The sequence below is a fragment of the Syngnathoides biaculeatus genome, chromosome 11, assembly GCF_019802595.1.
Source record: "Syngnathoides biaculeatus isolate LvHL_M chromosome 11, ASM1980259v1, whole genome shotgun sequence".
Lineage (NCBI taxonomy): Eukaryota > Metazoa > Chordata > Actinopteri > Syngnathiformes > Syngnathidae > Syngnathoides > Syngnathoides biaculeatus.
The window spans coordinates 27,349,883-27,377,535 of record NC_084650.1 but is presented as its reverse complement, the minus strand read 5'-3'; the positions used below and the strand labels follow the sequence as shown (position 1 = coordinate 27,377,535).

The window sequence follows — 27,653 nt, the reverse complement described above, 5'->3', positions numbered from 1 at the left end:
TGATGAAGAATAAAACCACTGCATTGGTAGTTGCAAAACTGATTTTATTAATGCAGATTTGCAGCATGAAAAACAGTCAACAACAACAACAACAAAAAAAAAGATCTAGCTTACAAAAAAGGTGGTATTTACACAATGTCCAAAAAATAAAGATTGTTGTCAACATGGAGCAGATAGTTTCATGGCTTGTCTTCCTTCCCTTTGGTCTTTCTGTAGACCATCTCTTTGAAGCTGGAAAGGATCTTACTCTCCCTTTTCCGTCTCTCCTCCTGATTGAAAGAGGCCAGCGCCCTCTTCTCGTCCGCGCTGTAGATCTGGTTTTCCTTTCGCAGACGCACAGCCTCCATACGGCGATGTCTGTAACGGTGACATTCATAGCAATTGAGTACAATCCAGGGAGCTCATCGGACCTGGAAAAGTACTTGGGTACAGCTTCCAACAGGAACTTTAAGCCTTATGAAGACGACAGCGTACCTGCTCCCGCTCATCACGTAGCCTGACTTCTCAAAGTCGGCAATCTCATTGCTCGTCAGGCCAATTTCTCCTCTCCTTGGAATACGTTTTCCTGCCTTCACATACTCCGCCATGGCAGCGCCTTCACCCGGTAGCAGAGCGTGACCAAAACTGCAGGACAAAAGCACACAAAACTTGTCAGAAGCCTATACGACAGCCTCCATTTTGAAATGTAACTTGAATTAGTCTTTTTTCAAATGCCTGACTTACTCTAAAGGTCTCTCATCCTGAGACAGGAGCGTGAGTGGCGCTTCGGGTCCCACCAGGTTATCTTCGGCAGAGCCTTTCTCGACCCACATCACCTCTCCAGCGTCCACCTCCTCCTCTTCTTCGGACTCTTCACTGCTGGAGTCGCTTGACGACTTGCGGGTCTTTCTTGCCTTCTTCTTCTTGGACTTCTTGGACCTGGGAGCAAGCATGACATTTCAGTGTCTTCCTTTATGGGGGAAAACAACTGCTGCAATAACACTTACTTCTTGCTCTTCTTTTTCTTACTCTTCTTCTTCTTTACTCCATCCTCTGAAAAATAAATGACAAGAGTTAAATGCATGCAATAGAAACAGCAAAGAAAGAAGTTAAATGTCACATGCCATCTGCATCTGACTCCAGACCGCTGTCTGACTGCTTCTTGTGCTTTTTCTTCTTGGATTTCTTCCTCTTTTTCTTCCTCTTTTCATCTAAAAACACAAGGAAGTAAAATTGTTTATAGATGACATGCGTTTTTCTCGCAATTCAAAAAAACTTTCATGTCATAGTCTGTGATGTTTCATCCAAAGTACCGTAATTTTCGACCTACAAGCTGTGACTTTTTTCACACGCTTTCAACCCTAGAATTTATGCGGGGATGCAGCTAATTTGGGCATTTTCTTTCTAACGGCCGCAAGGGGACACTCGAGCGGAAAAGGTAGGAGTGAGACCGGTGGAATATACGTGCCGAGAAAGTGGCTTTTACCGGTCTGTTAGCACTGCGCTAGCGTGTTACCGCCGTGTCTCAGTGATTTTTGCTGGTATGGTTTTTTTTTAACCGGCCCTGTTAGCGCAGCGCTACCGTTAAACTCTCTGTGTATCATTTTTCTTTGTAAATATCTCGTGTTTCAATGTGGGCACTTGCAGCTTTTACACAGCTGCAGCCTATGTATGTACCAAATGGCATTTCCTATACAAATGTACTGGGTGAGGCTTGTAACCAGGTGCGCTCTGTAGGCCGGGAATTACGGTAACCCAAGAATAGAATTCAGTCTTTTTCAAGCTTTGCTTAAATCAGCCTGTTTTGAGGGGGTGGTTCTGTCCAATTCTCAACCCGCAGGTTTTTCCAACCCAAGGACAGCTTTCGTTACCATGACAATTAGTGGTAGATGTGGGGTGTGGCTACTTGTGAGTAAATCCGAATTGTGAAGCACAGGGACGACGCCAAAGACATGGGTTTTCACTTGCCGTGCCAGCATTTGATCCTCAAGCGCCGCAGCTTTGCAGGCATCCGCTAAGTATTCATAGAGATTCTCTTTTTCCTCATTTTGTGGACTGATATTTGTGGGTCCTTGTATAAACCCAGCGTGCACATTTCCAAATCACGTACAATCAACTTAACTTACCACAGGTGGACTCCAAATAAGCTGTGGGAAAAATGATTTGTGGAAAAAACATGTACCCAAGTTCCATTCTGAGCTTCATGGGAAAGGCTGTGAATACTTATGTACACGTGATTTCCTAGTTGTTTTTTTCCTTTCTTTAGATGAATGTTTGTGCATGTGTGTCATCTACCTTCTGAGTTTGACGCCGAGCTGACATTTTTCCCATCCTCTTCAACTGGTGTGAATTCATCAGAGCTAGTGGAGACAAAGACAAGTGAAGTTAAACTTTCTGTGACTGACTAAAACAAATATTGAAACATATTTTGGCTAGAGGGCGACACTTTATATACTTACTCTTCTTCCTTCACCCTCGGCGAATATCCCCACACTTCGGGACAACCTTGCTCGCCAATCCTCTCTCGCTCCTTCAGCCGCCTGCAATAAACGAGCACATTACATTCGTTGTGTTTAAATCTTACATCTATCTAGAGGGAATCCTTTGTGTACAACAGTCTGGACATACACTTTCCAAAAAATGTGAATATCATGGAAAAGTTTATTTATTTCCATAATTGAATAAAAGGTTCAACGTCCATATATTATAGATTCAGGGCCTACAGTGTAAACAATTTGACGTACTTTTTTTTTTTTAATAATTTGACCTTTTACCTCATAAAATGTACAGAATCCCGAATTTAAAAAAAAAATGAAAATACTGTGAATTGTTTTTATCCTGAGTGTCACGCACTAATCATCTATTACACTCAAAGCACTTCCCCAGGTGTCATCAAATTGTTTGTTTGTTTCATTTGTCTCAGTTGGGTTCAATATGAGGACTACTGCAAACATGACAACTCCCGAGATGCCCACCTTTGATACACTCCATAAAATGGGGAACCCGATGGATATTTTTAATTGCAATCAGGAATCATTTAACTTCGATCCTTACATCGTGACCTAAAACAGCTGTTTTAGTTTCATTTAAACGATGTTGGAATGAGACCATACCTTGGCTGAAAATGACGGAGTTAACGCTAAGACATATTTTAAATAAGACCTCCATTATGATTGTTTAGGACTAACTAACCCTTGACTTATTTTCACACGCAGATTGGAATTATACAAAGTTGACGCGGGTGAGTCTTGCTTGCTGGAGTGTAGATAGCAAGTGTTAGCAGGATTGAATTAAAAAAAAAAAAGTATACCTTGCCATGAGTTCTTCTTGTCTCTGTCTGTGAGCGTCGTCTCTCTGCTGGTCGTAGTAAAAATCATCTCTGGAGCCGCCGTGCCTCCAAGGAGCGTCCCTCTGCTCCGACCACCGGTTGTGACTTTGACCACCTCCGGTATATCTTTCTCGGGATCGCGACCGACTGCGGCGGGGACTTCCGATTCGGAACCGTTTGATGGTCCTCGCTTCCCGGAGTCGGTGTTCTCGTTCCTCTCGCTCGCGCTCTCTGTCGCGGGGCCTCGGGAGTCTGGGCCCGAAGCTGTCCGGCGATATGCTCCTCTCTCGGCTGGGGGAGCGTGCTCGAACATGCCGGGGACTCCGGGAGCCCGGACGGCTGAACTGGGGCATGATCCAAGCGATGGCTCTCAGAAATATTTAGTGTAAAGACGGACTCAAAATAGCTAAAAACTCAACAGTCTTCTGCTACACTACTGTACGACAGGTCAACAACGACAAGTCTATCTGCGTTTCCGTTTCCTTCTTCTTGTTTTGGTTAGCATTTCCGTTTCCGGACGGACACATAGCTAGATTGACATTGAGCGAATTGGCCCTTGGATGTCATATGTGGCGCGTCGGCCATATTGGATGTGTCGATTTGTGCTCATAATGTAGGGTGCGTTTGGAAATCTAGTCCGATGACATAATTTAACTTTTGAGAATGCGAGTTTTTCGAGCACAGAGCTGTCTACGTATTTATATGCGACGATCCTTTTGAGCTCCATGCCGATCACGACTCTAAGCAAAGGAGGCCGAAGTCGTCAGTGCATTATAACAAGGAATTTTGGCGTAACCTTTCACATGTAAAAGGATGTTTTGATCTTTTTTTGTGCATTGAGAGCACAGGCTTTGGCGTTGACAATTAAAAGTAAACCTCACGAAAATCTGTTAAGAAATGATGGTTTTAGGACTTGAATTGCGTCGACCTCTCCAACATGGCCGCCATATGTACGTTTGTAGAGTAGTGTCCGTAGTTTTTTCGAGTGTTATCCAGGGAGCCAGGGTGCTCCCTGAACTGATTACCAGGCAATTGTAGGGCAATTTTGAGTATCCAATTAACTTATCATGCATGTTTTTGGGGTGTGCAATAAGATCGGAGTTATTGGACAAAGCGCACACAGGCATGGGGAGAACATGCAAACTCCAAACAGGCGAGTCCAGTTTTTAACCTGGGTCTTCAGAAGTGTGCGGCAGATGTACTACCAATCATCCACCATGCTGCTCACTTGGGTTAAATTTGTCTGATGTATACAGTTGTTTGATTATATTCAAACTGTGAACAGCAACCCTATGAGATTTGAATGACTGTAAAACGGCTGACACATCCAATACGGCGGCCATATTGACGTATGATTATCTATGCACTGGGACACCCACACGCGACTGAATTAAAATGCTTATTATATTACAGTAATGTCGAACTATTGCGTCAGAAACTAGCTAAATAGAGATCCACATTTGGTCACAAACTATTGAGTTCACTTATCAGAGTGCATTGAAATACAAGCACATTGTTGCTTTAAAGCAGAAACTTCTTTAAAAAAAAATCAACTTTGGAGCAAGTTAGTACTGTATTGTTTTTAACTGCAAGCACTTTCGTCATTTCTTTGCGGCAATTCTGAAAACCCGGAAGTTGTTTGCCATCGGAAAGTGTCTTCGTCGAATTGTATCGCGTTTTTAATGCGCTATTAATGTTATTTTTTGTTTGTTTTTATTAAAATATAGTTTTGAAATGAACGTCTTAATGTCACGCAGTGGCGACTCCTCGTGGCTGTTGTGACAATCACGCGACAACGTAGCTCTCCTCGTTTGGCAGGTGAAGCCCCTCCGCTCGCTCGCAGCCATTGTGTAGCCAAGCGGTTAACGTATTAGCTGCGAGCGCAATTTTCTTTATGCGGGCGGAAAACGCACAAGGCGCAGGTATACTGATTTGGTTACAATGTTTATCTTATCTCTTATCTTTTTGAGTCAAATGAAGTAACTGGTGTGAATTTCTGGACGCTAACATGTTAGCACGCTGTCATAATATAGGCCCGCGCTGTCCTATTGTTTATAACAGGACGCGAAAACTACTGTATCACATTTTTCAGCAAGCAGAAAAACAAAAAGTGCGAACAATAAGGTATACGATACATTTCAATACGCTAAATTAGTCCTTTAACGTCATTGTAGGTGCTAGTGCATGGCTCAAGAAAAACTAGCAAACGTCACTTCTTGTAATCACATTGTGACATGTAGGATAGCTTGCAGTGTTTTTCCACTTTATAGGCTATGTATACCAGGAATTTTGGTGCAATTTTCACGTTAAATCTGTTCGATCAAAACTATTGCTTGACACGACACGATTGTTGATAACGCAAACTAATCTGATCAGTGTCCTCAAAAAAAGATTCAATTAAGTAGTGACGTCATTGCAAGATGGTCATTTGCATAAAAGAATGTTTAAGGCTTGTCGAAAGAGATAAAATTCCACAGTGGAGTGCTCTTAATGCAACAGTTGTTGATGTATGATGTAAAATTGACTATAGTAATCATAATAACGTTAAATGAAATACACAAATCCAACTTTAGGTATCTGCCTATTTCTCTGAAAATAATGTACCAAAAAGCCGTTCTCAAGTTTTTCCCCAGTTATGAATCACAGTGGCTAATTAACATAATGATCACCTACCATGCAGACTTTCTCAACCAATGTTATAACCAGTGAGTAAACACCACCGTGTCAAAGCCTAAAGGAAAGATGAGGTGCAGCGTTATGTTGTGACAATGCAGTTTGGCAATGTCATGGGCCACGTTGCTACATGAATTGAAATGTATTTCATTGGCTTAGTGATAAAATGCAGCTTCTAATAAATGACACTTTTACTTGCTTCATGAAGTGAAAATAGCCAAGAAAAGAAAAAAATCTCTTGGGTGGTTTCTTGTTTTCCACGCTATGGGGTTAAGTAAACCAAACGCTTTAAACACTTACATTTATTAAAACACAATTTCTTTTACACATTTTTAATGTAGTGGTATGTGATGTCAGTGAGCTTGCGTGTCTGAGTGAGACCTATGGCCAGCTACTCCGTGAGGATGCTAATTGTGTTGGTGTTTACAGTTCTCCTGGCTTTCAATAAGTGACTGAAGCGTATTGGCAGCTGTGGCTCATCTTTCCTACATGTGGTGGAATTACAGTAAATCATACTATAAAAAATCCATAAAAAATATCATGTAAAAAACTAGCAGGGGAACACGACTACAACGTACAGCACTTGCTTGCACACTCAGGGCTATTATTCTCCTGATCGCGCATAATTTTTTTTTTTTACACATCTGAATTTATGTGCTTTTCATCTATGTTAATTCTCCTGTCCAGGCTTCTAAAACACCCAGATTGCATAAAGTTGGAACTAATGCAGAAACACAGAAGATGAGTGATTCATTGACTGTTGAGGCTGGCTTCAAATCACGGAAACATGCATCATTAACGAGACTTGTGAATGTCATTAAAATCCATGAAAATTATAAAGCACTCTTCACATTTGATCTTTTTTCAGTTCTTTATTTTAACTGAATCCAAAATTCAAGTGTAAAGTGATCTTTGACTATCGTTGGGCAGTAGACTGACTACAGTATTTTCAAGTCTTTTCTGGTTCAGAATCTACACATGCATCCATCCATCCATTTTCTTCGCCGCTTATCACACATGATTCTCTAAAAAAAAAATCAGGCATTTAACAGTTATGGCCTTACTGTGTAGTGTGCTCTGCAAATTAATCATATCATATAAAGACTGTTTCACAATCGATCTTGAATATAGTACAACAAAACAAAAATCTCATGATCAAATGTGAACTGACAAAAAGGATGATGATGAAGGATAGCATTGCAACATCGAAGAGACACCACAAGAAGGAAATAATGGTGGTCCTGAGACAATTTTTTAAAAAAATTTGTTTTGATTTTTTTTTTGCAAAATTTTACAAACTTAAAAAGAATCTGAAAAAGTTGGCAAAAACATTAGATAAGCACTCTTGAGCATCCTACATCTCCACGAGCTGGTCTTCCATCTCTGTGGACTTTGTTTCGAGTGTGTGATCCATGTTATTTTACTTGTATGATTTATTTTGAAGGCCTGAGTTTACGGACTAACAGGTGCACCGATTTTTCCTGAGTTTTGCCAAAGGGACTGAAAGAGGGATTGTTGTAGAATGGTGGTGATGTCAATAAACTCTTTGTGTATACTTGGTCGATGAGAAATGTTGTTAAGTCAACCAGAGAATGTGTGCAAAACCAGATTTTAACATTGGTCCTTCCAAATCACATATCTGCCACGAAGGTGCATAAATGACACACGAGTCAAAAGTAGAATCTGCACAGACAGAAAAGTGTGCCGCTGCGTTCCATTTCCCTCTTATGCACATGGAAAAATATGTACCTGACCTGGGAACAGTTTTAAATTGTCATTAGAAAAAAAAACTCTTCTCTAATCCACAATTGTGCTTGTTCTTCCTTCCCTCCACAGACATGCCGACTCTGAAGATGATCTCCGTGACTGACACGCAGTATTCAGCTTCCTTGCTTAAATCGATGAACGAGCAGCGGAATAGCGGATTATTTTGCGACGTCACCATTATTGTTCAAGACAAGAAGTTTCGTGCTCACAAGACCATGCTGTCTGCGTCAAGTACATATTTCCATCAGCTGTTTGTGGTCGCTGGCCAAGTCATTGAACTCAACTTCATCCGGGCGGAGATCTTTGAGTACATCCTCAATTACATTTACAGCTCCAAGATCGTACGTATTCGCTCGGACTTGCTGGAAGAGTTCATGAGCGCCGGGCAGTCGCTTGGGGTGAAGTTTATCGCGAACCTGGCGGTCCCACTATCTCAAGTCCAAGGTTTGCCAGGTTTGTCCAGAGAGGAAGGTTCCCAAAGCCAAACACTGTCGGAGATGAATATGCCCATCATTTCGGAGTCCTACTCCATATCGACGGAGGAGTTCCAGCAGTCGAGCAACATGGCAGATAAGGACGGGGACTCAGATGATGATGTCATGTTTGTCTCAGAGACTGATGCCAGATCGCGAAAACCCAGCAAAGCTTCAGATGAGGTCATTTACGTGGATACAGTGGCCTCAACTCAAGGGGAAAAGGCGCAAAGCGAAGAATCCACAAATGCAGAATTAAAAGAAGCACCCACAGGAACGCAAGATCTAAAGCTTCCCGACAGAAGCCCTCTGCGTAGTCCGGACAGCAGCTCCAATAATGTCAATTCCCCTGCCAGAGTGTCTTCCAGAAGCACTCCCACCACGCCGGCAAGGGCCAGTAGCTTCACCCCCGAGCTGCTCAGTGCCTCTCAACCGTCTGGAAACAGTGACAAAATGGAGAACACTGACATATTGGGAGTCCACAAAAAGCAAATTTCCACTTCACCTCAGCAAGGAGATTTCAAAATTAGGCTGTTGGACATCTCGGAAAGCCCTTCGAGTCAAAAAAATCAAGTCAAACCCACGATGGCAATGAAAAAGACGGTCACGCTTAATGCAGCCACAGAAATTGATTCCCTTTCCTCAGATTGTAAAGTTTATGCTAATATTGGGGAGGACACTTACGACATTGTGCCACTGAAGGAGGATCCGGGAGAGGGCGGCTCCAAAACCAACAAAGGGAAGCGATCCATACCGGAAATTCTTGAGAATCTGAAGACCTCTCCAAACAAGAAAAAGTCAAAATCAGACTCTGAGGACCACTATGAGCTAATCATGGATGGCAAGACTTTCTACGTGTGCACCGTATGTAAGCGTCCTTACGTGTGTCGGACCAGCCTGCGCCGTCACTTCAACACACACTCGTGGGAAAGGAAGTACCCATGCCACTACTGCGACAAAGTTTTTGCCTTGGCTGAGTACAGGACTAAACATGAAATCCAGCACACGGGGGAAAGGCGCTACCAGTGCCTGATGTGCCTCAGCACCTTCCTTAACTACCAGCTGCTCTCTAACCACTGCAAGCAAGTCCATAATGTGGACCCCAGCGGGAAGAAGGCCAAAGACAGGGAAGACAACATTTACCGCCTGCTCCCCTGCAAGTCGACGCAGATGAAGCCATACTCTTGGACCTCGGAAGGATCGGCCGTGCCGTTCTTCGGCGGGGACGGTGGCATGCATCATATGGCCCCCGGCCAGGAGGGTGCCCACCCACCTGCCCAGAGCCACGTGTTGAACTGGGACGACATTTTCGAGCCTGACGAGCAAATGCTGATGGGCCGACCTGTGGCACCCATGAATGTTAGCCCCCCTGACAGCAAATCGGACTTCAATTTTAACATTCCGGAGACATACTGAACCACTCCAGACTGCACCATCACTCGTGCCTTTTTGGAGGCCCCCCGCTTGGACTTCCACTCCTCCTCTGTGGATCTTTGGGGTTTTTTTTTTTTCTGCGGTAGTCTGGATGTGTGAATGTGACTGCATATATCACTGCACTCCTTTTTAATTTTAGTCTGTGTCCACAACAACCCTGATCACCTGCATTTCTAACGAGACTGGCATTTTACACAGTTAATAACCAGACGTGAACTTTCTTAGGTTCTCCTGACAGTGTTGATATTTGCTGCCCGAGTATTGCCTTCTAGGTCATGTTTACTAAAACTGTGTTTCTGAAATCATAGTACGCAACGGCACACACTTTACATAAGAAAATCACTCAAGCAAAGCACCAAACGAAAATCTCTGGAAAAAAAGTCTATAATGAATCCCGATAAAAATGACCTTATCACACTTCACTTAAAAGTATACTTACTGTTTACATTTGGTGTACTTAAAAGTATACTTAGTGTGAAATATGTTGAGTTGAACACAAAGCATTTTTTTTGTTGTTTTTTTTTTTTTTTTTTTTGTAGAAATGGGCAACGGGTGGATGAGTACTTTCGTATTTGTATTTGTACCTTCTCCTATGCAGGGGGCAAAAAAAAAAGTATTTAATCCAATTGTGCAAGATCTCCCACTTAAAAAAATTATAGGCCTGTAATATTCATCCTAGGTATACCTCACCTCTGAGAGACAAAATGAGAGAAAAATCCAGAAAATCACATTCTAATTTTTTTTTTTTTCTAAATCAAATTATGATGTATTTTGTCAAAAATGAAAATTGACTCCAGTACTTTGTTTTATACTCTTTGCTGGCAATGAGAAAGGTCAAACGTTTCATGTAAGCCTTGACAAGGTTTCCATACAGTCTCACTGGTATTTTGGCCCATTCCTCCATGCAGATCTCCTCCAGAGGAGTGATGTTTTTGGGCTGTTGCTAAGCAAGAGACTTTCAACACCCTCCAAAGATTTTCTCTGGGGTTGAGACCTGGAGACTGGCTAGGCCACTCCAGGACCTTGAAATGCTTCTTATGAAGCCACTCCTTCGTTCCCCGGGCGGTGTGTTTGGGATCATCTTCCTATTGAACGACCCAGCCATGTTTAATTTTCAGCGCCCTTGCTAATGGAAGGAAGTTTTCATTCAAAATCCCACGATAGATGTCCCCATTCATTCTTTCCTTTATGTTGATCAGTCATCCTAGTCCCTTTGCAGAAAAACAGTCAAAGCATGATGTGTACATCCCCATCCTTCACAGTATGTATGGTGTTCTTTGGATGGAACTCAGCATAGTTTCTCCCTAAAACACGACAAGTTAAGTTTCTACCCAAAAGTTTTATTTTGGTTTCATTTGACCATATGATATTCTGCCAATCCTCTTCTGGATAATCCAAATGCTCGCTAGCAAACTTCAGACGGCCTTAGACATGTATTGTCTTAAGCAAGGTGACACATCTGGCACTGTAGGATCTGAGGCCCTGGCAGTGTTATTGTCCCAGCTCTCTGCAGGTCATTCACTAAGTTCCCCTGAGTTTTTCTGGAATTTATGCTCATTATTCTTGTAATCATTTTGACTCCACTGGGTGAGATTTTGCATGGAGCTCCAGATTGTGGGAGTTCATCAATGGTCTTGCATGTCTTCCATTTTCTAATATTTGCTTCCACATTTGAGTTCCTCACAACAAGCTGCTTACCTGTTGCAGATTCAGTCCTCTTAGCCTGGTGTAGGTCTACAATTTTGTTTTTGATATCCTTTGGTCTTGGTCATGGGGAAGTTTGAGTGTGACATTTTGTAGACAGACTTTATACTGATGAGTTAAAAAAAACGTTGCATTAAAACAGTCAATGAGTGGAGGAGAGAGGTTAAGATCTTAAAGAAGAAATTACAGGTTTGTGAGAGCCAGAAATCTTGCTTGTTTACAGGGGACCAAATACTTGTTTAACTGGGAGAACTTTCACTATTGGTGACTGACAAAATATTTTTTCCCCTGCTGTATCATTGTGGAAGAGAACTGGTTTGTCAGATACATCGACATAGATGAACATACCATCCATCCATGCATTTTTACATCAGTACTGTACTGGATCCTATCCCAGCTAACTGGGAAGGAGGCAGGGTGCACCCTGAACTGGTCGCCAGCCAATTGCTGGGTATATATAAAATAACTATTCATGCGCACATTCACGTTTTTGGGATGTGGGAGCAGGCGACTACACTGAGAACACACAGAGGCACAGGAGAACTTAAAACTCCACACAGACGAGGCTGGATTTGAACCTGCGACCTCAGAACTGTGAGGTACAGACACATAATATACACACACAGTGTCTCAAAAAAGTATTCAGACCTCTGTAAATTTTTCACTCTTTGAAAGATTAAGAAGAAGATATATTGCACCCATTTCCTAAGACCATTTTTTATTTTTTCTACATAAATGTACACACAGCACCCAATGTTGACCAAAAAAATATTGAATTGTTGAAATTTTTGCAGAATTATCAAAAAAGAAGAACTCAAATATCCCACAGCCACAAGTATTCAAACCCTTTCCTCAGGATTTAGTAGAGGCGCCCTTTTGTGCTAATACAGCCATTAAGTCATTTGGGAATGATGAAAAATCGATTTTTTTTTTTGCCATTGCATATTCTCTCCAGTTATGTCGTGTTTGATGTTGAACGTTGGTGGACAGCCATTTTCAGGTCCCTCCAGAGATGCTCAATTGGGTTTAAGTCAGGGCTTTGACTGGGCCATTTTATAAAAGTCCGAGTTATTTTAGCTAAGCTTGGGGTCATTGACGGATGATGAGCATAGCCTGTTTTTCTAGATGCATACTGCTTAGAATTAAGGCCCCAAAAAAATCAATCTTGGTCTCATAAGACTAGCGAATCTTATTTCTTACTATCTATCTTGTACTTCTTCAGGTGTTTGTAGCAAACTACGTGCAGGCTTTAATGAGTCTTGTACTGAGGAGAGGCTTCCGTTGTCCACTGTGCCATAAAGGCCTAACTGGTGGAGGGTTGCAATGGTGGTTAACTTTCTAGAACTTTCTTGCGTCTCCCGACTACATCTCTGGAACTCAGCCGCAGTGATCTTGAGGGTCTTCTTGACCTCTCTCACCATGGCTCTTCTCCCACAGTTGTCCAGTTCGGCCAGACAGCCAGCTTGAGGGAAGGTTGTGGTCATCCCAAACGTCTTGCATTAAAGAATTATGGAGGCCACAGTGCTCTTAGGAACCTTAAATGCAGATTTTTAATTTTATTCTTTTGTAACCCTGACCAGATCTGTGGCTTGCCACAATTCTATCTCTGACCTCTTCAGGCAGTTCCTTTGATCACATGAATACTCATTTGCTCTGAGGTTCACTGAGAGCTGTAAGGTCTTATATGGAAAGGTGTGTGGGGGGCTTTCTTAATCAATTCTAATCAGTATAGTCAAACATAGCTGGACTACACTAAAAGTATAGAACCATCTCACGGATGATCAGAATAGATGGACGGAAACCAAGTTAAATATGAGTGTCACAGCAAAGGTTCTGCATACTTATGGTTGGATATTTCAGTTTTTCTTTTTTAATCTGCAAAAATGTTATTTTTTTTTGTCAATATGGGTTCCAAAGTGTATATTATTGAGGGGAAAATAACTAATGATTTAAGCAAATGGCTGCAATATAGCAAAGAATGAAAATTCAAAAGGGGTTCTGACCATATATAACTTATAAAATATACATATACACAGAGGCACAGCTGAACAAAACACAAGTGTAGTATATAATTTTCTGACCAATTATGTGAAATTGGATTCTTTCTCACAGCAATACTCACATCGGTTCAATAAAACTACTAAATTAAAGCATGTCAAACCATGGATGATCTAGCTTGAGAAGGTTTTTTTTTTTTTTAAATATATTAGTGTTTCTATTTGATTTTTAAAAACATTCTGGAAGTTTCAACAGAATAATATTACTGCTCCGATCATTCCACATTCCCCGATTGACATATCTTTGCACAAAATAGTATTATCTGAAAGATTTATATTTTATTATCTGCAAGCCCACACAGGTATCACGGAAGGTAATGAGTAGGTAATTAAAGTTGAACTTTCCAGTTTAACTCTTTCTAATTCTCGTTTTTCATGGCCAAAATGTGTGCGTTACTTGCGTTTAGAAGAGTCAACACTTAGATGATTAATGGAATGGTAGCACTTAGAATTTTGTTCTTGGGATGGCTTCTTTTGTTGTTCTTAGTTTGGACTTTTCACTGTGAGTGTCGTGATGAGAAAACAGGTAGCACTGGTAGGGACGTTCGACGTCTGGTCATTGGCAATGAACAGATTAACGTTGGTGTGTGAGAGATGTACAGTATACATTTTTGTGTAATGCTCTTTTTTTTGTAGCCCCACACTTGCTTTTCTTCTATGAATTGTTGGTGCTGTGTTTAAAAAAAAAAAAAGAAAGTTCCTTTTTATGAATGGAAGTCTGATGACAATAAATTATTACTTAACTGTTTTAAGTGATTATGTTTTGTGATCCTGGTTAACCTGTCAGCTTTTCTTATTTCAAAAACACGTTTACCATTAAAACAAGTGACGTGAATTCAGTCAATAGCAGTTAATGAGATGTAAATTGGATTTGTTCAATGTACTCAGTGGTTATCAAATTGTATTTGTTTTTCAAGTATCCTGTTAGTGACATTAGTTGTGAGTCATTCCATTAAACTCTACTATATTTTAGCTAGACTGAGGTTTATAGAAAAAAAAAAAAACTTTAGGACTTTTCCTTCCACTTTTAACCACATAATTTGAAAACATGTAAGAGGTTAAGGGAATATACTTGATTTTACATGGAATGACCGTTTTGTTAAATAATCTGCAAAATGGCTACTCAAGAAAAGGCTCAATATACATCATGGTTTATTGAAACAAAATCAGATGCGCACACTCAGCAAAACTACAGGATGTGAAAGCGATCCACCGTCATGTCGGCCAATTTGTAGATTTCACAAGATTGCACAGGTTTATCTTTTCATTTGCTTTTGAAATGAATGTGTTCAATAATGATGAGGCTTTATAGAGAGGCTCTCAGTATTGTTTCAGACATCTGGGGCTGGATCAACAACAAAATGCAAGTTGTAACAGGAACATCAAATGTGTTGAATGCACGAAACAAACTTTAAACAAAAAAGAAGTGGGACGCTGCAGCCCTGAGAATCTGTTTTTTCTAACAACACATCTGGCAAGTTTCAAAGACCTATCTCATTCTCGTCATATTTTTACCAAAGGTTTGCATGTTTCTTCATCTCCTCATTCCTGTGAGTATTGGAATGACTCTTCCACCACATCTGATCTCGTGGACTGTTGGTGAAACTGTGACTAACTTCAAATAGTGGGAGGTACCATTTGGAGTCTTTTGTTTCTCCTGGGGACCATAAAGTGAGAACATATATTAATAAATAGTTTAGAGTGGAATACCATCGCTCCGTAGACTATAGTCTTTTAATGCGGTAATAAATCACCACGGTCTGTGTTTAAATACAATTTACCTGTAGAATACTGCATTTGCCACTGCTACCGGTACTTTCTTATTTGTTACTCCAATAAGCTAGCGACAAAAAAATCAGTGATCCCCAAGCACAGGGACATGGAACAACTCCAGTCTGCGGGACATTTGGTAAGCCTATCACGCTGCACATAAATATATTGATCATCAGTCTGAATCAAGTTTTATTTGGATTCTGTACATGTAAAACTGCTTGTCTCAGTCATTGTGATATGGTAGTATAAAAACACACAAGCGAGCAAAAAAAAAAAAAAAAGAAAGCTTTTTCATAAATAGCAAAAGGACAAATGAATGAGACAGGAGTTTATAATTTTCATTTGCAACATCCTGTTGTAGTGAGATTTTCTGCCATGACAACAATTAAAACAAAATTAGGGCGTGGACTGGTCCTTCGTAACCGAGTATTTGTCTGTCTCCCATTACCCAAATTTGGAACCAGCTTTTTGAATAGAAACAAGCACTAATTAAAACAAGTACATTCAAATGCAGTGTTGAATTTTGTTTATATGTCAGCCCAAATAATAATATAGTTCTGTGAAACTGCGGCGGAAAAAAATGTTGGGGGACTGCTGCTCTAAGTGGGATATGTTTAGTGCGGACACCATAGGAAAAGATGACGATGACAACGCTGTGGCATTGGAAGACTGTGTTAAGGCAGAACAACTGTAACCAGGTTTCCCTTTTCCTGGGTTCGCTTGAACAGTCCAGGCCCAGTGTGCTGCAAGCAGTACCCACAACCTTTTTTCACCTTAAAGTTGCGCTCAACTCAAAAGTTGCTGCAGTGGTTGCCCTGCTGCTGGGGTTCCACAGTTTGGTCCCTTCGGAGAGGCCTGAAGACGATGTTTGAGCCCTCTTAGGGGCTGTAAGGAGGCGGCTTGTCGTCCGGATGGTTGTGAGGTGGGGAATAGCGCGGAGGGACCATGGTGGGCCACAGGTGACTGGCACCGGACTGGGAGTCGTCTGACAGGCCGGAGGAATCGGCGAACATATAGGAACCCTGGAAAAACAAGATACTGTTAGTTATGGATGGACATTCCCAATGAAGTAGCCAGTGAGTGTATGGTGTTCCCCTTTCTTATCACTACTAATCAAACCATGTTGGGAAGACCATCCATTTTCTTCACCGCTTATCTTCATGAGCGTCGCAGGGAGTGCTGGAGCCTAACCCAGCTGTCAATGGGCAGGAGGCGTGTTACATCATGAACTGGTTGCCAGCCAATCGCAGGGGACATTGAGACAAACAGCCGCACTCACAATCACACCTAGGGGCAATTTAGAGTGTCCAATTAATGTTGCATGTTTTTGGAATGTGCGAGGAAACCGGCGTGCCCGGAGGAAACCCACGCAGGCACGGGGAGAACATGCAAACTCCACACAGCGGATGGGATTGAACCCGGGATTTCAGAACTGTGAGGCCAACCCTTTACCAGCAGTTCCACCGTGTCGCCCTGGGAAGACCATAAATCCACAAATAACCCACAACCCCCTAAAACAGATTTTTCAATTGCTTATAAATGGCACAAAATAGCTACAAATGCCTATTTTTATATAAGGGTGATGTGCGTAAATGAAGGCGCCCCCCCCCCCCCCATCTCCCACTTCAACATAGATCCTTGATTCCAGAATGCCACAAGATGGGACTAAAGCAATAATTGTATAGTAGCCAGGGCTTTGCACACAAACAATGTGAGGATCGGTTGCAAAAAAGTTATCCAAATATAAATTCGAAAGTGGCGAATGGTTGAATATGGATCTCTACAGTGGTGCTTTGAAATACAGGTTTTAAGTTATTCTGTGATCACGCTTGGGTCTCAAAGCTCCGCCTTTCTCAAATTATCTTTCCCCTTTGAAATGAATGGAAACACAATTACTTCATTCATAAACAACCATTTACACGCACATTCAAACCTAATGTTCATGATTGGCTCCTACCCTCAAAATACTATCCTTTCATTTTCTCATAATTTCCACCACTTCAGTCCACACTAGTAACAATCTACCGCATTCACCATACAATCTCAGAAACATTAGGAAAAACTTGGTCTTTCTCTAAAATCGAACCATCTTCTTCGCCACTTCACCTCACAAGGGGCGCGGGAGTGCTGGAGCCTACCCCAGGTGTCAATGGGAAGGACGGTGACACATTGAGACAAGCAGCCGCAGTCACAATCACACCTAGGGGCAGTTTAGAGTTTCCAATTAATGTTGCGTGTTTTTGGGATGTGGGAGGAAACCAGAATGCGGGGAGAACATGCAAACTCCACACAGGCGGGTCCGGAATTGAACCCGGGACCTCAGAACTGTAAGGCCAACACTTTACCAGCTGCAGCACCGTGCGGACTGTCTTTCTCTAAAATGCGCCATTAAAACAAAAAAACATCTAACACAGTATGACAGGAACGAAGATGAAAAGACGTTGTTAATTGTAAATATTGTCTCTCATCTATTCTTATATTACAAAACAAAATAAATTCCATATTATAAAAGTTTAATCGCTTAGCAATTTAAATAAATCATTCTGATACAAATAATCATGACAAATGTAAACATGAATGGCGGTTGCCAATTACGGTGTCCATCCCCGACATAGGAAGGCTTGTATACAGTCTTTTACCCCACTGACAATCAGCAAAGGGGGGCAATTGCTGGCACTCGCACAAGGCAGCATCCGGTCCAGGACTGCCTCTGCTCACCTCGTAAGTCAAGGCACTTGTATCTCAAGGCACCGCCGTACTTTATATGGTTACCTGTGAATCGTAGGCCGTGTAAGGCGGCAGGCGGGAGGCGATATTGCAGTAGGAGTTGACGTTGGAGTTAGTGCGTGGTGGAGCCTCAGAGGCGACTGAAGCTGTGATGGCCTCTGGTTCTGACATACTTTCTGATGTATGAGCAGGTGTCTGGAACATGCCGAAAACATATTAATCAGGGTCACAGAAAGTGTAAAACACCCTCCCGGGTCTCACCATGTCTTTGAAGCCGCCCAGCACTGCAGCAGTGATAATGCCCAGGAAGAGAGCCACGATGTTGAGGATGGTGGCCGACCAGAGCAGGTGGTAGAGGTGCACCACGTCTTGGCAGCTCTTCACGTCCGTGTACTCGTGGTAGCCGCCCACCACCTCCACGCGGCTGACAGAGGGAGCACAGACAGCAGTCAGGCCTCAGGGGTTCAACTTCGGGCGGCATTCAACTCACAAAGCACAGAGGAGGCTGCTGTGGAGCAAGCACACAGATCTACTGGACAATAGGCGTCACACACAAAGACGGCACGCAAGGGGAAATCACAGCGCTTCAGTTGAATTATAAGACAACCATGATGGGTCTAAAAAAAGAAAAAAAAAATGGGACCTACTTCCAAATCATGGATGGTTTCTTAAACTTTTTCAAACCATCTCTATTCTGAAGTCCCATTAGAGGATGCTCTCTGAAAAATAGGTTGAAAGAAAATAGAAACATTCGTCTTCGGGTCACAATTGAAAGAATGAGCTTCTGTATAGGACAAAAACAACATTTCCTTACACATACACAAAAACACCTCATGCTCCTCCCCTAAAAAATAAATAAATAAATAAAACCACCCCACCAAACAGAAAACATGCATAAAATGGCCTGTTATTCACCAGCTCGGCGAGAGAGGGTGGGAGGGACAAGGAGTGTGACAGATTTACTGGTATGAGAAGTTTCTGGTGACAAACGGAATGTTTTTCAATGAGTGTGTAACCTTTTTTGTGCAAGTCCTTTTTTTTGGGGGGGGGGGTGGTATGAATGACTGTTTTGGTGAGTTTTTTTTTTCTGTGTGTGAGTTTATTTACTTATTAGTGTGAGATGTTTTAGGGTGTGAGTGAGGTGCGTATGCTAAATCCAGAAAAACAGCCACCCTTTTCTTTCCAATTCACTGTGCCAGACTTCAGGCAGGTGGATTTAGTGGTGCACCAAAATCATGTCTTCCCCTACTGTTTTTGCATAAGGAAATCATTGTTCTTTTCAGAGCACGTAATTGGGAAATGCCTTTACCTCGCGTGTGCGTGTGTGTGTGTGTGTGTGTGTGTGTGTGTGTGTGGTGTGTGTGTGTGTGTGTGTGTGCATGTTCGTGAGAGAGAGAGAGAGAGAGAGAGAGAGGCAACGTGCGCTTGTGGGATATTTTGGTGTTTGAATTTTTTTTGGGTGAGTGGGTTTTTTTGTTTGGTGCATGTGACCGTTTCTCAGTAAGGTCAGGTTTGGGGTGAATGTTAGTCTTTTGGTGTGTGTGAGAGGTTTTTGGTGGTTTGAGAGAGTTTTTTTTGTGTATTTTCATGTTTGAGTATGTTTGGTTTCCCCTGAGAGTTATTGTTTTACATGAGTTTTTGAGGGGGTTTCCAGGACTTTTGTAGTGAATGAGATGGATTTTGGGTGCAGGTGAGTTTTATTTATTGATTTATTTGGGGGGGGAGGCATAAGGCTTGGGTGCAGTGTGAGCTGGGTGGACCAGAGCTGGTCCACGGTGTTGTTGTGAATAAGAGTTTTGCCTTTTTTGGTGGATGTGAGTTTGTTTGTTTGTTTTTTTTAATATTTGTGTTTGGGGATGTATGTTGTTTTATGAGCATGAGCATTTTTGAGTGTATGGGAAAGGTAAATGTTTTGGGCCTATACGGCACCTCCCATTTACGTGTCCCACACAAGTGCTGGCTTTTGAGGTGGTGGCGTCATTCGATCGCTCGGCTGATACACACTTGCCACAGTTGTACAGGTCGCAGCAGTAACATGTGTTGCTTCTCACGCGCAGGTTGCAGGACGTGCGAGACGTCTGGCAGGGCACCTGAAGACATCCCACAAGATGTAACACCATGTCACATGTCTTTCTTCAGCTTTTAATGTACTGCAAGATGCAAATATGGATGTCGGAAATCTCTTACATCGCGCTCAGACGCAGTCTCGCTGGAGTGGTAGTCGCAGCGCCCAGCATACAGAGGCCTCAGATCCTGAAGTGCAATGACCACCATTTGATTTGATTTCTCCACATAATGTAGCAATTCAAATATTACTTTGGCGCCATCTCATGGAATCTTGGTGTAGTTGTTGGGCTTAATTGATGGTGTGTTTTGCTGCTGCTGCTGCTGCTTTTGAGATGTCCTGTTTTGTCAGTGGTCCTTGAATGCCTCTTGTGCACAGTCAAAAGTCAAACTAAAAGTATCTTTCTGCTTCTCTCCTGAATCATCTACGAATGGCTGCTGTTCTTTTGTTTTTTGTTGTTGTTCTATTTTGTTAGTGTTCCCTAACATTTACTGTGTGAATAACAAAAGGTGAGTTGAATGACTTACCATTATAGTTTTTCCCTAAAGTGCGAGCATGCACATTTCATATCAAGAAGCTCTCTTCACTTTCTATTCACTCAAAGCTAAATTTCACATAATCGTTAAGAGTTCATTAGTTGTTACTTCATATTTGATTTGACGTGCATGATGGAGAACTGCTCTCACTACCATTTGGCCGACTACTGCTGCCATGTATGTTGAATTCAGAGAAGGTTGATCAAACTTTAATGAGAACGGCATTGATTTCTTGTGTGTTATACATTTAAGCACACATCTCATTCAAATCTAAAATAGAGTTGTGCTCATCGCTTTTCTCACCATGGCAGAATCTATAAGATGTGTCCCAAACACGAGTTACTTAATTTCCACTGGGATTCAAATAGCATAGACTCTCTTCATCTCTGGAGTTGCCCATGGTGAGAGGCACCACACAGATGTTTTTTATAAATATATATGAAGTTGGGACATTGTTACATGAAAACAGAATACAATAATTTGCAAAACATGTTCAACCTATATTTAATTGAATATGCAGGAAAGACATTTCATTTTCAAAGTGATGTACTTTATTGTTTTTTGCAAATAATCAGAACCTTAGAATTTTATGGCTCCAACATGTTCCCAAAAACCAGGAAGAGGGTTTTATTGACTCTTGTGTTACGTCACCTTTTCTTTATCGGAACATTCAGTAAATGTTTGGAAGTTGAAGCCACTAGTTGTTGAAGCTTTGTAGGTGGAATTGTTTCCCATTCTTGCTAAATGTACAGCTTCAGCTGTTCAACAGTCCGGGGTCTTCATTGTCGTATTTTACGCTTCATAATGCGGCACACATTTTCAATGGGAGACAGGTCTCAACTGCAGGCAGGCCAATCTACCACCCACACTTTTTTTTTTTACTACCAAGCCTCACTGTTTTCACGTGCACAATGTGGTTTGGCATTGTCTTGCTGAAATAAGCAGGGGTGTCCATGAAATAGAAGTTGCTTGGACCCCTTTCCGAAAAAAATTTGAAATGTGGGTGGGACAGTGAAGCCAGTGGTTAGAGCGTCTGCCTCACAGTTCTGTGGACCAGGGTTCAAATTGCGGCTCCGCCTGTGTGGAGTTTGTATGTTGTTCCTGTGCGTGCGTGGGTTTTCTCCAAGCATTCCAGTTTTCTCCCAAATCCGCAAAACATCCATTAATTGGACACCCTAAATTGCCCCTAACTGTGAATATGAGTGCAACTGTTGTCTGTCTCCATGTGCCCTGCAATTGACCCCTCCGTGGATATTGCGCAATCCGCGTCACTGACCAATCAGAGGCCAGAGATCTGCATAAACCAAAGCCCGTTTTTGCTCCCGCCATTTTCTCAGACAATATTGCATGGTCCAGGATAGGGTGAGTTACCGTTTTATCGTGTATTTGGGTTATTTAACAAAAAATATGGTTAAGAGGTGTAGTCACGGACTTTGTAATAGTGACGACAGGTATCCTGAAAGGCTAGTTGGTGGAGTTCGATTCGTACCCTTTCCAAAACCGAAGACCCAGTACGAAAAAGTCCTTCGATGGATCAAACTTTGTGGAAGACCGCATCATCAACTAAATCCATCTTATATCAACCGGAACACATATGTTTGCATGAAGCTATGCCCTGTATTTGATTTTCAATACATGTCTCGTATAAATGAATTTGAAGTTCTTCGCTAGCATAACACTGCTGCGTGTGAACGATTGACACACTTATTCTTTGTTGAGCGATATTTAGCGATGATCGGACTGCACAAACGTGTCGCTTTCTTGCTGGCTCGCGGCCGAAGCTTAACCAGACTGTGTTTTCACGAAAATATACCCTAAATTTGATTTTTAATACACGTCTCGTATAAATGAATGAGACGTTCTCCGCTAGCATAACACCGCTGCGTGTGAACGATTGACACACTTATTCTTTGTTGAGCGATATTTAGCGATGATCGGACTGCACAAACGTATTGATTTCTTGCTGGCTCGCGGCCGAAGCTTAACCAGACTGTGTTTGCACGAAGATATGCCCTAAATTTGATTTTTAATACACATCTCGTATAAATGGATGAGACGTTCTCCGCTAGCATAACACCGCTGCGTGTGAACGATTGACACACTTATTCTGTGTTGAGCGATATTTAGCGATGATCGGACTGCACAAACGTATTGATTTCTTGCTGGCTCGCGGCAGAAGCTTAACCAGACTGTGTTTTCACGAAGATATGCACTAACTTTGATTTTTAATACACGTCTCGTATAAATGAATGAGACGTTCTCCGCAAGCATAACACCGCTACGTGTGAACGATTGAATGAAATCAGAAGCATTGCGTCTCTCTCAGTTAAGAATGTATTGTATTTAGAATCTATAATATATCGTTGATTTGAATGAAATCAGAAGCATGGAGTCTGTCTCAGTTCAGAATGTATTGTATTGTATTTGCCATTTTTACTGTTTGTCTTACGTCAGCGCACGTGGCGTGACGTAACTTCAGGAGGCGTGGTTAAGTGCCCTATACGGAGGGGTCAATTGGCTGGCAACCAGTTCAGGGTGTACCCCAGCTCTTGCCCAAAGATACAGTAGCTGTGATTGGCTCCAGCATTCGGGCCACCCTTGTGAGGATAAGTGGCTCAGAAAATTGATCTATTCTGTTTTCATTCACGTTTCACACAACATGCCAACTTCATTGGATTTGCGTTTGTAATAAAATAATGCTAAATAATGGTATGTTCAGTCATCCGTGATATTTTCTCCCAAATTCCGCCAGGCTGTGTAAACTTATGAGCAGAACTGTATATTCATGCCTTTGTTTTGGCAGAAGCTTTAGTTATACTCACAATGTGCCTGGCAGCAAAAACTCCATCTACAATAGCACAGCAGAATGCAGCCACCACTCCAAAGCTGATGAAGACAATAGAAGCCACTAACTGGGACAAGAGGATAAAGCACATCAGAGAATCAGCTTTATCCCCTCATGCAGCAATCAAAAACGTTAATCTAAGCATGAACGGTTAATTACTTCTTCTTGTTAGCATGGATTGAAACAAGTGCTGGGCATTTTTTTTCCTAACAAAAATCCAATTCCCTGTTTCAATCTATTCAAATTATTTTCACCATACTGTATCTTTGACAATGCGATAAAAAGTGTGTCTGTCTGTCAGTGGGCTGCCATTTTGTCATATGGAACACTATGAAAATGGTTCCGCTCATTGTGGTTTGTTTCTTAGGAGGAATTAAAGTCACCAGTGTCTTTTTTTAAAAAGAGTCACAAATATAGTGAACAACTTGCTAATTTGGCAACAAAGACTTTTGGAAATTACCGCAACTCTATTTGCAGCTTTGTTGTTGTATGCAGTGCAAATCAGCAGGAACCAGCATTGAAATACAAATATCAATTAAACTGAAAAATTACCCATATAAATCAATTCAAATTCATGGAGAAAATGCATTGATTATCCACCCTTAATTGAACCTAACATCATTAGCAACAGGTTACTCTTTATGACTTCCGGACGGACAAAGTACCAGACCCAGTGGAATGAGGCAGGCCAACATCGACTTGATGTTGTCATTCAATCTTTTATTTTTAGGAAAGCTATGCTATGCTTGGATATTAGCATTGTCTATTAACTTCAGATTGGCATGAATGCAAAACCATTTCATAGATCATTATACACTCGAGAGACTACGTGAGTCCCAGTTTACACATCTGGAAAAAACAAGCCCCGGTGCAGATGGGGGCCGCAGATCAAACGAGATCCCTACCGTTCCAGAGCATCTAATGGATTAGTACCATAATGGGAATTGCTCAGTACTATGATGCCAGCTACTACAGAGGCAAAAAAAAACAAACCACAAACAGATATACAATCAGCATTAATCATCGGTGAAAAGATCTAAAGGTTACGAACAGGTGGTCAGCCATGTGGCATAAACTGTCACGGGACGTGCTGACCAAGGCGCCAGCCGTCCAAACTCTGCTGTGTTGTTGGAAAACGTGTCAAGGGCCCAAAGTCATACCTCATCGCAGTTCTGACAGTCTCCCTCCTCTGCAATGTCCCTCCCCACATTCTAATATGGACATCTGTCCTGCTCCTCTTACAGTCTGCATCTATTTCTGGACGCCGATTGCTTCGCAAACCTCTGCAGTCCTGACTCTGCTCAGCTTGGGCGTCGTGTCATTGCACTGCCACAATCGTCAAGATGCTTGAAGGTAACTGGGATGAGTGCTGTGGCTTACCATCTGCCTCTTGTTCTCTATCAAATGGGAGCCGATGATTCCCAGGAAAGAGCCGAAGCCAAGCTGAAAGGAGAGAGAACAGGGCTGTTAATTAAGGATTCTTTTGAAGTGTCACATACCTGATTGATAAATCAAGAATTTCGTGCCTCCGTCACACTTCAAGCATGATTACAAGTGACGTCAAGATCATGGTTCAGCTAAATAAAAAGTGGTTTGATAATAAGGTGGATTCCAAGAAAAGGATAATTGGAAGGATGTAGCGGTACACTCACCTGGCTTTATAAATGTAAATGTAAATGCGTATGGTTGTTTGGTCATATGTGTGCCCTGCAACTGATTGGCGACCAGCATTTCCCAAGTCAGCTAGGATAGGCTCCAGCACCCCAAGAGCCTAACCAGGATAAGAGGTGTTGAAAATGGATGGATGGGTGGATGGATGGATGGATGGATGGATGGATGGAAAAGAGAAGGAAGCAGACGAAGACACAGACCAACAGATCTCACTCCACAGGATGGGCGATAAGAGGCAAGATTAGGAAACTCAGCCATCTCTGGCATATGTGAACGGACATTCACATGTGAAATTCTTCACATCTTGCAATGAATATCTAATCTTTTATTGCACTTGCATTTTTATTAAACTGACACTTATATAATAGCTAAATGCTGCTTCACCATGTTTGCTTTGAAATCTGTGCTCCACTATGTTACCCGAGTCTGCTGATATCAGAGCCCTACTGGGTTTATATTTCACTAGCATTTATTCAAGACCTAAATATATATACCTTGTATACCTATGTATTCAAGACCTAAACCATTTAGTAATTTATAAACCAGTAGCAGAACTTTCAAATCTATTCTCAAGATGATTGGGGGCCAGTGTAAAGACTTTAGAATTGGAGTAATATTCTCTGAAAGTTTGGTTCTGGTCAGAACCCGTGCTGCAGCATTCTGAATGAGGTGCAGCTGTTTCATGTTCATTTTGGGGAGTCCAGTCAGAAGACCATTATAATCGTCAAGTCTACCTGAGATAAAAGCATGAGAACGTATTGATGAAAAACAGATTTATCGAGTGTTTCTATGCAGGATTTGAGCACACATTTGTGCGCACTCAGTGGATGTGAATGAGGCGCAATGAAGCTTGAAGTGTGTTGGTTATGTGCTCGCCTTGGTCAAAAAAGACCTGCGTCACAATGATTGAATGTGTGAAATGGAAGAAATGTATTTAACACAGTTTCTCTGTGTGGTGGCGACCACTGATCTAATTAATTAACTCCACAAGTGTATTGTTAACATTTTTGTCCCCCAATGGGACCAGAGGGGGATCAGTGTTGGCAATTAGAGAAATGCGATGCTAAAGATACACCAAAGAACTGAAATGTGCGCTGACATAGGGAAGGATCTTCATTAAGCAGGTTTACTTGTGCTTATCTCTGGATGAGAGCTGGGAATGCATAACCGTGTCTTTCGGCTTCTTTTGGACATCAGAATGCTAAAAATGGGAGAAAACAAATGAACGGCTGAGAGTCTTCACTTCACTCAGCCTCTAATGACAGCGATGCTGAATAATGAATGCTGGGAAAATTCACCCCACATCCTTGAGGAATTGCAAGTGGTAAGCATGCGCTTACTTCACATATTGTAATAAGTGGCAGAGTCTGTGTGTGTGTGTTTCATGCAGACTCACAATGAGTCCTGGGTAGTAGCCGCCCACTGTGATGTTTTGCGTTCTGGTCGTCGCTGCCAGGCCGAAGATGAGGATGAGCAAGGATACGATGAGCAGCATCACCGTGACGATGATGGATTTCCTCTTCCTTCTCTTAAAAGAACCTAGAAAACAGCAAACAGGCATTTTTATCAACTGGCAATAAATCGGAATAGCCGGTAGACTTAATGCCTCAACTTAGTCCTTAGACCTACAGCGGCCATCCTAAATCGTACGTTAATGTGCTGTGAGATACCATCAGCTCTGTCTGGAAATTATCCAGATTTATTTCAATGGTCCGAAGATTAGTACTTTTTGATGACATATACATGCCAGCAACATAATTATATTGGCAGGCAGATGAATTAAATGCTCTTCCAGTAGAGGCTAAAAGGTACAATTAACCAGTGTATCCACCTGTTGCCATGAATTAAACAGAAAATTCATGGCACGCACACACTAAGTAAATTGAGATCATCTTTGTTTAAATAAATACTGTGCTGTATACGTTTATGATATTTTTGCTTTGTGGTGTGCCATTGTTTTTTTCTCCTTTAAAATGTGTGCTTTGTCCAATAAAGTGGGGGATACACAATTAACAAATAAAAGGCCCTTGTGTTGTTATTTTACAATAATTGCTGGGAGTTTGGAGATCGGTTGAAACTTGTGACAGGAAGAGGGCTGAAAGGGAAGCTGAAATCAGACCGCAGCTACCATCTTGGGCCATCTTGTGTCAGATTTCATTCAAAATCAATAGTGCTCATTTTATCAGCTCGAGAAATGCGGTAATGCTTGAAAGGTGATGTGTTGAGAATAGCATCGGGCAGAGCGATTTTGGACAAAGTGGACCTACGGTCTGGGGTTGGCAATCTGGTGATCTCAATGGTTCACAGGCTTGATGCAGTTCTTGCAAGTAAGGGTTATGCCACCAAAAATCAAATGTTATTCACTTGAAGTCAATTTAATCACCTCTATTCCAATACTTTTGTTGACTTGAAAGGTGGGTGGCTTCAAACAAAAGGTGCTCTCTTTATGTTTACTTGTGTTATGTTTGTCTGATATTTGACCTTAAACATTGTATTTAGGAAACTGCAAAAAAAAAAAAAAATTAGAAGAAGGCAAATAGTTTTTTTATGAAATTGTACCTGTGGCAAATTACTAGAAGAGAGCTTATTTCTCTAAGTAGGTACAGCGCTCAGAGCCCACT

At 41.8% G+C, this 27,653-nt stretch overlaps 3 protein-coding genes and 1 long non-coding RNA gene across 11 annotated transcripts in view; 2 read left to right on the top strand and 2 right to left on the bottom strand.

Annotated features, from left to right (window-relative positions):
- Window positions 1-23: 23 nt before the first annotated feature.
- nkap (NFKB activating protein) lies at window positions 24-3,814 on the bottom strand. Its single transcript, XM_061834728.1, has 8 exons — window positions 3,290-3,814; window positions 2,439-2,519; window positions 2,275-2,339; window positions 1,104-1,190; window positions 987-1,032; window positions 724-918; window positions 475-624; window positions 24-357 (listed from the first exon to the last, which is right to left on the bottom strand). The coding sequence occupies exons 1-8, from the start codon at window positions 3,658-3,660 to the stop codon at window positions 180-182; spliced, it is 1,173 nt and encodes a 390-aa protein (XP_061690712.1). The 5' UTR covers window positions 3,661-3,814; the 3' UTR covers window positions 24-179.
- Window positions 3,815-4,933: 1,119 nt separating this feature from the next.
- Window positions 4,934-14,163, top strand: zbtb33 (zinc finger and BTB domain containing 33). Of its 2 annotated transcripts, none has more exons than XM_061835415.1 (2): window positions 4,934-5,125; window positions 7,817-14,163. In XM_061835415.1, the coding sequence occupies exon 2, from the start codon at window positions 7,819-7,821 to the stop codon at window positions 9,634-9,636; it is 1,818 nt and encodes a 605-aa protein (XP_061691399.1). In that variant the 5' UTR covers window positions 4,934-5,125; window positions 7,817-7,818; the 3' UTR covers window positions 9,637-14,163. The 2 variants fall into 2 exon arrangements, with proteins under 2 accessions (XP_061691399.1, XP_061691397.1); XM_061835413.1 differs by having other exon boundaries at window positions 4,934-5,229.
- Window positions 14,164-14,594: 431 nt separating this feature from the next.
- Window positions 14,595-27,653, bottom strand: part of tmem255a (transmembrane protein 255A) — an 18,477-nt gene continuing 5,418 nt past the window's right edge. For 5 of the 6 annotated variants that reach the window (XM_061835648.1, XM_061835645.1, XM_061835649.1 and 2 more), the window contains 9 exons: window positions 26,429-26,571; window positions 24,742-24,804; window positions 23,339-23,428; window positions 20,103-20,168; window positions 19,920-20,005; window positions 18,563-18,634; window positions 18,177-18,339; window positions 17,961-18,110; window positions 14,595-16,210 (listed from right to left, as the gene is read on the bottom strand). In XM_061835648.1, coding sequence (XP_061691632.1) covers window positions 16,067-16,210; window positions 17,961-18,110; window positions 18,177-18,339; window positions 18,563-18,634; window positions 19,920-20,005; window positions 20,103-20,168; window positions 23,339-23,428; window positions 24,742-24,804; window positions 26,429-26,571 — 977 coding nt within the window. In that variant the 3' untranslated portion in view covers window positions 14,595-16,066. The remainder of the gene's footprint in view (window positions 16,211-17,960; window positions 18,111-18,176; window positions 18,340-18,562; window positions 18,635-19,919; window positions 20,006-20,102; window positions 20,169-23,338; window positions 23,429-24,741; window positions 24,805-26,428; window positions 26,572-27,653) is intronic. The other variant, XR_009797208.1, reaches the window with a different exon arrangement.
- On the top strand, window positions 20,221-26,556 carry LOC133509022 (uncharacterized). Of its 2 annotated transcripts, XR_009797209.1 has the most exons (4): window positions 20,221-20,489; window positions 24,606-24,714; window positions 26,230-26,356; window positions 26,423-26,556. It is a non-coding gene; the product is annotated as an uncharacterized LOC133509022 (long non-coding RNA). The 2 variants fall into 2 exon arrangements; XR_009797210.1 differs by lacking the exon at window positions 26,230-26,356 and having other exon boundaries at window positions 26,423-26,536.

Coding starts and splice junctions, on each gene's coding strand:
- zbtb33 (XM_061835413.1), top strand. CDS start 5,202: ATGCGGGCGGAAAACGCACAAGGCGCAG. Junction 5,230..7,816: donor GGAAAACGCACAAGGCGCAG/GTATACTGATTT, acceptor TTCCCTCCACAG/ACATGCCGACTCTGAAGATG.
- nkap (XM_061834728.1), bottom strand. CDS start 3,660: ATGCCCCAGTTCAGCCGTCCGGGCTCCCGGAGTCCCCGGCATGTTCGA. Junction 1,191..2,274: donor CTCGGCGTCAAACTCAGAAG/GTAGATGACACA, acceptor TTGTGTTTTTAG/ATGAAAAGAGGAAGAAAAAG. Junction 625..723: donor CAGGATGAGAGACCTTTAGA/GTAAGTCAGGCA, acceptor TTTGTCCTGCAG/TTTTGGTCACGCTCTGCTAC.